The sequence below is a fragment of the Molossus molossus genome, unplaced genomic scaffold, assembly GCF_014108415.1.
Source record: "Molossus molossus isolate mMolMol1 unplaced genomic scaffold, mMolMol1.p scaffold_m16_p_2, whole genome shotgun sequence".
In the NCBI taxonomy this organism is placed as follows: Eukaryota; Metazoa; Chordata; class Mammalia; order Chiroptera; family Molossidae; genus Molossus; species Molossus molossus.
The window spans coordinates 49,506,902-49,515,753 of NW_023425355.1; the positions used below are offsets into that span (position 1 = coordinate 49,506,902).

An 8,852-nucleotide genomic window follows, 5' to 3' on the forward strand; every position below is an offset into this window, starting at 1 on the left:
GGATGTCCCTCCTTCACCCAAAACTCTTTCCCAGTTAAATCTCCCTCAGTTATTCAGCCATTTCTCAGATGACATGATTTACAGGCACTTCCCTTTCCTGACCACCTTCTTTTAATGTTCCAGTTTATTAATGTCCTCTTATCTCTGGCATCCAGAAGTAAGCATAAAGCTCCATGGGCCCGCCAGCAGAGGCCCAAGTGGGACCAAACGTCCCCCTGATCAGTTCACCACCATCTTCTTGGCTGAACTCAATACTCACTAGCATTTTTTGGCACTGTCACCTCACAGTCAACTAAGACCCTCAGTTTTCACAATACTAAAGTAAGCTCTAGCTCTCATCCTTTAATGTCCTGCACTAAATAGAGCATTAGAACCCTTTATGTGGCCCTTCCTATTTTGTAAGCCTGAGTTTATTCTGACCCTTCTGACTCAGTTCCTAGAGGTCTGTAACACATTTTGGTCTTAGTCCTTGACAGCCTAGCCCTCCTTCTGTCATCTATATATGTACTTTCAAAATCTGGGCTCATCAAAGAATAATATGTAAGGACATTTTAGTTTATTAGATCTCTCTCACTTTTTATTTTCTCATTGGATTTTTTCTAAATTGTACAGGTCTGAATCTTATCTTTGGAATCTTTTACCCTTTTGAGCTATCTTTCTCTTTAGGTGTTTGGCCAGGAGATCATATTTATCTTTTCTCTGATTATATATATCACACACACACACACACACACACACACACACACACACCTTTAGTTCACCCATCTAACCATGCCTAGCATTCTTTTGCTTAATATATCCAGATGGCATGGTCAGTTTCCCCAAGAGTCTTGTCATTTTTACTTTGTTAACCAGATCTTCCTTATTTATTGTCAGGATTAAGCCCAGTTTAGCAATTTACCTGTCTGCCTCTTCAGTCTTCGGAAAACTATAATTATCATCAAGAGAGTCAAGAATTTTTCCAATGTGTTGCTATCTGAATAATGAAACTTCCAGCAGATATTGGATGGCTTATGTCTCTGATCATTTCTCGCCTATGTGATGGTTTTATGAAGTACTATTCAGAACTTTTATCTATCTAGGTAATCTCTTGTAAACTTATACAACTACAATTACTTTCATATCTCCCTTTCAGTTTCACTGAATGCTTTTCACCCTCCAGCCAATGAATTACTGGTTATACCTTCTTGATATATTACTGCTCTGTTCTCCTTTTATATGGTATTGCCCTGAACACTTTTACCCTTCCTTTTTCAGATGCCAATCAGAAGTCTCATTCTACCAAGTTTGAACAATACCTATAAAATTGTTTTCTGCCTGTATTAACATTTTACATTCACTTTACTACCCATGTTCTAGGTGTTGGTACATAGATAACTAACTGAGGCCTAACTGAGGCCTTAAGTATCATTTCTGACCCTCTTCCTTGTTTTTTTCTGGAGAATTACCAGGCACTGCCTTAGCTTTAGTTCCTCTTTCTTAATTACACTTGTAGTCTACATAGTTTCCAAAAACAAAGTAGTAACTAACACAGAATCCCCACTATTCCTCACTGGAGGAATCTATTTTTTATGAATTGACCAACCATATATCATTATTATCATTAATATTAGTCTCTATTTTCCTGGGCTCTTGCTACAGGTTTCTTTTTTCTTCTTTTTACTTTTTGATTTTAACATTCAGACATAAAAAAAAAAAAGTTGCCAAAAAACCAGTATAATGAATTTCCATATATCCTTCACTCAGCTTTTCTAAATGTTAACATTTTACATAACCGCTGTAACTAAGAATAGTATTGGTAGAATATTATAAACTAATCCACAAATATTCAAAATTACCAACAGGCCCCCACCAGTGTCCATTTTCTGGTTCAGTATCCAAACCAGGATCACACATTGCATTAAGCTGTCATTCTCCTTAGTCTCTTTTAATGTGACAGTTCCTCAGTTTTTCTGTTTTCTGTGACCTTGGCAGCATTTTTGAGAACATCTGACTCTTTGAAGTATAGCTGCTAATAGGCAACTAGGAGAGCTCCAGCTCTCAGTGGATTTGGAAAAATGCCAACCCATGGCATGAAGTTGCTTTTAAATGACCCATCTTATATTTCATCTTCAGTAAAACTACATTTAGGTACCCAAAGACTAAGAAGGGAAAAATCCTATGTAATTATTCGATTATCTTTTTGTGGAGAGACAGAAATCTGATAGAGCAATAAATGTGGAAGTGCTTGAAACTGTAAAAGGAATCTGGAATAGAATACAACTGGGACCTCAGGCTCAAAGGCAGTAGCAGATGTGGCTTTGAGAAGTAGAAAAAGAGTAGATAAGTGATAGCCCTGCATTTCAAAGAGTAATTAACATTTGAATAAAATGCATTAATCAGAATGTCAAGGGTTCAACTAGAAGGTTTTGAATTTTATTTTGAAATGTGTTCTAAAAACCACCTCCCTCTAAATAAAATGCTCTGTTGACTTTTGCTTTAGCTGTTAATTCTTTCCCTGGTAGAAGTAGATGAGTGACTGTACCTTTCAATGAATATACTGTATTATTCTCTGAAACTGTACAGCAAGGTTATTTTTATATCCACATGCACTATCACTAATTACATCACTACTGGGAAATTACAATCAGCTACTGGGAAAACCAGCAGCCTCTCATGAACACAGATCAAAGATACCCCAAGATCAACAAAGCTGGATCCAAGCTTGCTCTTCTTTGAACACATGATGTGTGCTCCTCAGGTTGGGTTGCTGGGGTTCTTGGGAGGACTAGCAAATTGCAACCTATACTTACAGGACCTGACAATCCTGGAGGAACCCTGGAATGGGGTCCTTTGATGGGTAGATCTGGAAGGGGGAGAGGGGAGGAAAGGAAAGTGAGGGATATGCCCCTATGTCTTCATAGGGTTCAGCTACAATTGCAGTTTTCAACATGTATCCTTATTTTTATAAACATTGTTGTGATTACTTTCACATAGAATTTGTGACTACACTCTTGGCTCCTGTTCGGAACCTGAGAGAGTGCATTCAAATTAATAAGTAGGACATGTATGACAAATGCTTACCCAGTGCAGGGATTAAGGGGCTCAGTTAAGCACCTGTCCATTGACACAATGGCCATCAATCTAATTCTATTGATTCCTCTGAACTTTTTTGGAGTTCAATCATCTACTCAATCCAAGAGCACTTTACCTGGAGTCTGGGAAGCAAATGCCAACCTAGTTCACACAGCCTGTTAACCTTCCCTGTACAACCTCTATATTTGGCTTTTGGCTATAATAATTTCCCCACCCCCAGTGGAGTCCTTTGGACTCTCCTCTGCCAATTTCCAGCAAGATCTTTGTTAAACTGTATTTGCAAACCCCGGTCTGGAGCACGTTGACAGTGTCCCTGCTATGCTGTTCCCCCAATTTCCTCTTGCTTCACTGGCAAAACTTTAGGGTAGTGCCAGGTCTAGAGTGAGGAGGCACTTGCCTTGGCACAAAATTTAAGGGGATGACAAATAACTTAGTGAGCAAAATGAAATTTTAATAGACTATTTTAAGAGCTTTGAGTACTGCAAAAATTCATGATGAACAAAATATCAAAATTTAAAATAAAGACAGGATACTCACCTCCCACACTTGTATGACCCTACCTCACTTGTCTCACCCTAATCCCAGGCCTGAAAGCTCCAATTAAACTTGATTTACTAAAACAGGCGACCGGCCAGAGAGCTGCAGTTTGCCTGTATGAAAAACTTTAAAGGTTGCATTAAATATGATTTATCTCGATTACTGAGTTGTGTTTTGTTTTGTTTTTGCCATTCCTTTCAATCCTTCGCCTCACCCCTGTCCCGGCCCTGCTCCAGAGGTTTTTGTCCAGGCACCTGGTGACCTCAGCGTCCCTTCCCGCCCAGGCCACTCTTGGAGTCCAGCGTCCGAATCCTGGCTATTCCCTAAGGCCGCCCTTCCCTCAAGTCGGGTCGGCTCCTGCTGACCAGCCGGAGCGCGAAGGGCAGCCCGGGCCCCCCTGTGCGGCTCCTCCCCCGCCGCGCCCAGCCACTCAGCAGCCCCCGGCTCAGCGCACCGCCCGCCCGCAGCCACGCCTCCGACGCCGGCCTCCGGGCGCCGGCTCCGCGTATATATATCGGCCATTTGCTTCGCTCCGCCCTAGAGCCCCGGAGTCCCAGCCGGTTACGGTCCCAGGCCTGCAGTCGCCCGCTTCGTCTCTCCTTTCAACATGACAGATGCCGCTGTGTCCTTCGCCAAGGACTTCCTGGCAGGTGGGGTGGCCGCAGCCATCTCCAAGACAGCGGTAGCGCCCATCGAGCGGGTCAAGCTGCTGCTGCAGGTACGTCCCGGGATCGGAGAGCCCGACCAGGAAGTGGGGGAGGGGACGGGAAGGGGGTCGCGCTGAAAGTGGTGCCCCAGGGATGGAGGGGGTGAACTCTTTAGATAGGTCCAGGGAGGTGGCAGCCTGGGGGCCGGGGTGGCCGCAGAGGCGAACCAAAAAGGCAAGCTTGAGGGAGGTGCTTTAGTGACCTGAAGTTTCAGATCTGGGAAAGGGTCGGGGTGGGAGGGAGGTGAGGAAGGCCCGAGCCTCGGCGCTCCGGAGGCCACGAACTCGGACGGGGGAGTCCAGCAGTGGCTAGCTGTCTCCCTGGGCCTTCGGGTCGAAGGCGAAGCCTTAGAACCGGCGAACACCTGGCCTTACCGGAGACCTCAAGGTCGCGGCAAGGAGATCACAGCCTTGGGGCAGCCACGCGGCCGCCCCGGCGCTCCAGCCCGGCCGGGCCGGAAGCCTGCGCGAGGAAGCGCGTGTGCCTGCTGCGTCCGCCTCCGCGCAGCCGCCGGCGCGTCCCCGCGGCCAGCCTGCGCCGCGCACTTGCATGTTTCGGCTCTAGAGGGCGCACTCGGATGGGCGAAGGGGACTGGTGGCTCGCGGGTCACCTCTAGGAGAGGAGTCGGGGCGGAGCAAGAGGGAAGCAGCTCTGGAGAGTTGAGGCGTAGGCTTTGGTCACCAAGGTGACCGCGCCCTACCTGGGACTCGCCTTAACGCCTCTGAACCTGGGTCTGACCTTTCTCCCAGTTCTAAAGGTCATGGGTCCGCTTAACCGTGCCCCCTCCCCACCCAAAGGGGTGGAGGCTTAATGCCTCTAATGATGCAGATCATCTCTTTCACTGTGACAGCTGTCAGATGGTTAGGAGGATCCAGCCCATGATACAGAAGACTAGATGGGCGGTGGAGGCTAACTTTAAATTGCATTGATTGAGAAAATATATTCTGTCCCCATTTCCCTTCTCCATGCTTATAACTCTCCCTATTGGCTTCCTTCTTGTCTGTCAGGTGCAGCACGCCAGCAAGCAAATCACCGCAGATAAGCAATACAAGGGCATTATAGACTGTGTGGTTCGTATCCCCAGGGAGCAGGGAGTCCTGTCCTTCTGGCGTGGTAACCTGGCCAATGTCATCAGATACTTCCCCACCCAGGCTCTCAACTTTGCCTTCAAAGATAAATACAAGCAGATCTTCCTGGGTGGTGTGGACAAGAGAGCCCAGTTCTGGCGATACTTTGCAGGGAATCTGGCATCAGGTGGTGCCGCTGGGGCCACCTCCTTGTGTTTTGTGTATCCTCTTGATTTTGCCCGGACCCGTCTAGCAGCTGATGTGGGCAAAGCTGGAGCTGAAAGGGAATTCAAAGGCCTCGGTGACTGCCTGGTTAAGATCTACAAATCTGATGGGATTAAGGGCCTGTACCAAGGCTTTAATGTGTCTGTGCAGGGTATTATCATCTACCGAGCTGCCTACTTCGGTGTCTATGACACTGCGAAGGGTAAGTTTGCTATGTGTTTTGAAGCTGTCTTCTTACGAGATCATTTTCCAGGAGCCAGAGGGTTTTTTTGTAATTGCTACAGGCAGCTAAGGTCATCCAGTACAACCCTTGTGACCAAATGGGATGTTGGGGAGATAGGGAAAACGAGTCAGTACAACTCTGCTTTCTAGTAAAGGTGTCTCTCCTATTCTCAGGAATGCTTCCAGATCCCAAGAATACTCATATCTTCATCAGCTGGATGATCGCACAGTCCGTCACAGCAGTGGCTGGGTTGACGTCTTATCCATTTGACACTGTTCGTCGCCGCATGATGATGCAGTCAGGGCGCAAAGGAAGTAAGTTCCCCTTGAGCAGAAGATGGAGATGTGGGCATGGGGCATGCGCATAAACTAGCAATGCCTGGCTTGTGAAACGGCAGTCTGTTCAGATCTCAGGATGTTGATTATGTCTGCTCATAGTTGCCTTTGAGCAGGCCCTTTGGATGCCTATGATTGAAGGTGCTTAAATGGCATTAGAGGTTAAGTCCAAGGAGTAGTCACATATCACTGTTCTCTAGTTACAGCATTAATATTTCAGTATTGTCCATGCTAACATGTGAATGTTGGGTTTTGAAAAACTGCCCAGCTGGTGTGGCTCAGTGGTTGAGCGTCAATCCATGCACCAAGAGGTCACCAGTTCGATTCCGGGTCAGGGCACATGCCCAGGTTATGGGCCAAATCCCCAGTTGGGGAGCATCCAGGAGGCGACCATTCGATGTTCTCTCTTATCAATGTTTCTATCTCCCTCTCTAAAATCAATAAAGAAAAAAAAAATTTTTAAAACAAAAAACTGTTAGCTCTTAGAGGTGGGGCTCTGGTTTAGTCCAGTAAATCCTAGGACTTTTCAACAGCCTTTTGTCACCAACACATGTCTTTCTTCTTTGCAGCTGATATCATGTACACAGGCACGCTTGACTGCTGGAGGAAGATTGCTCGTGATGAAGGAGGCAAAGCTTTTTTCAAGGGTGCATGGTCCAATGTTCTCAGAGGCATGGGTGGTGCTTTTGTGCTTGTCTTGTATGATGAAATCAAGAAGTTCACATAAATTATTTCCTAGTCTTCCCTCCCCGCACCCACCGTGAACAGGCATGTTGTATTATGTAACATATCTTGAGCATTCTTGACAGACTGTCGGCTGTCTATTTATCAGTGGCAACTATTTACTGGTTGAAAATGGGAAGCAATAATATTCATCTGACCAGTTTTCTCTTAAAGCCATTTCCATGATAATGATGGGACTCAATTCTATTTTTTATTTCAGTCACTCCTGATAAACAACAAATTTGAAGAAATAAAAAAATCAAATATTTTTGTTTGTGGTTTATTTGCCTATTAAAATGTATTTTTAATTTAGTGAGTGCTACAGTTGAGTAAATGCTGCATATCTAATAAAGACTAGTATCTCCTGAGACATGAAGAGTTTTCTTTCAAAACCAACCTTCAGCCATCCATTTATTGAAGAATAGCTTGGTTGTGTGACCAATCAACATTCCAATACATTAACAAAATAAAATTCAGGCCTACTGCATCCAAAAACCATTGGTCCATGGCCTGTGGACGGTCATAGCTAAAAGGGCTTTCTCCAAAAAGTAAAATGTATCCACCTTACTTAGTCCTGTAGTTATTACTCAAAAAATATTAGCTGAATTATTCACTCTTTATTAAAATATGTCCTTTAAATTTTTTTTGTTTGTTTTTAGGCAGAGAGAGAAACATTGATCGGCTGCCTCCCTCACTTCCCTAACGGATCGAGCCTACAGCTGGGGCATGTGCCCTGACTGGGAATTGAATCAGGACCTCTCAGTCCATGGGACAACATTCAATCCACTGAGCCATACTGGCTGGGCCTGAAATGTTCACTTTTATATGGTTTTGCGTTTTTTTGTTTGTTTTTATCCTCACCCGAGGACATTTATCTTCAGATAGAGCAGTAGGGAAAGAGGAAGGAAGACAGAAACATCAACTGGTTGCCAGCCACACAACCCCAAACAGGGCTGGGGACAAACTCCAACTAAGGTACCTGCCCTTAGCAGGGACCGAACTCTGTTCTGCAGGCCAATGCTCTAACCTTTTTTTTTTCTGTATTGATTTTAGAGAGGAAGGGAGAAAGAGAGAGATGGAAACATCAATGAGAGAACATTGATTGGCCGCTTCCTACATGCCCCCACCTGTGGATAGGGCCCACAACCTGGGCATGTGCCCTGACCGGGAATTGAACCAGCGACCTCTTGGTGCATGGGTCGATGCTCAACTACTGAGCCACACCGGCCAGGCTATATATCTGTTTATTTTTAATTGATTTTTGGAGAGAGGAAGGGAGATAGAATCATGGACTGATTGCCTTCCACACAAACCCACCCCCATCTGGGGCTGGGGAATCGAACCTGCAACCCAGGTACATGCCCTTGATCAGGAATGGAACCTGAGACACTTCTGTTCTCAGGCTGAGGCTCTAACCACTAAGCCAAACTGGCCAAGGCTGAAATGTTCACTTTTATAAAATTTTTTTTTTCTTGATTTTAAAGGGAGAGGGAGAGAGAGATAGAAACATTGATGAGAGCATGGGTTGGCCGCCTCCTGTACACCCCCCACTGAGGATGGGGCCCACAACCTGAGCATGTGTCCTGACAGGGAATCGAACCATGACCTCTTGGTGCATGGGTCAATGCTCAACCACAGCCACACGGGCTGGGCATGAAATGTTCACTTTTATACATGGTTGCTTGTTCTGTGAATTTCATCTCACTCAAACAAAAATAATTATAAGATATACAGTAATAGCAGTTTTCATCCAATTGCCTTCCCTCCATCTTCACCTTGCTCAAATCATTTTAATTTAATCCCATTCAAAGCAGAGGATTAGACCTGACATAATTATACAGTGCTGAGATTGCAGTGCTGTTCAAGATTACAGGGAGATGTAGACAACTGCCCCAACCTCAAAACTCATTTTACAAAGAGGAAATGTATCTGCATTTTGTCTAACATGCTAATATTAATA

The 8,852-nt window shown here is 45.1% G+C and overlaps 1 protein-coding gene across 1 annotated transcript; it reads left to right on the plus strand.

The window, feature by feature from the left end:
- The first annotated feature begins 4,131 nt into the window (after positions 1-4,131).
- On the plus strand, positions 4,132-7,159 carry SLC25A5 (solute carrier family 25 member 5). The gene is made up of 4 exons (XM_036270713.1): positions 4,132-4,330; positions 5,327-5,813; positions 6,008-6,148; positions 6,739-7,159. The coding sequence occupies exons 1-4, from the start codon at positions 4,220-4,222 to the stop codon at positions 6,894-6,896; spliced, it is 897 nt and encodes a 298-aa protein (XP_036126606.1). The 5' UTR covers positions 4,132-4,219; the 3' UTR covers positions 6,897-7,159.
- Positions 7,160-8,852: the final 1,693 nt, after the last annotated feature.

Excerpts from the sequence above, each read along its gene's own strand:
- SLC25A5 (XM_036270713.1), top strand. The coding sequence starts at position 4,220 with ATGACAGATGCCGCTGTGTCCTTCGCCAAGGACTTCCTGGCAGGTGGG. Across the intron at positions 5,814-6,007 it reads TGTCTATGACACTGCGAAGG|GAATGCTTCCAGATCCCAAG; the intron begins GTAAGTTTGCTA and ends TCCTATTCTCAG. Across the intron at positions 6,149-6,738 it reads GCAGTCAGGGCGCAAAGGAA|CTGATATCATGTACACAGGC; the intron begins GTAAGTTCCCCT and ends TCTTCTTTGCAG.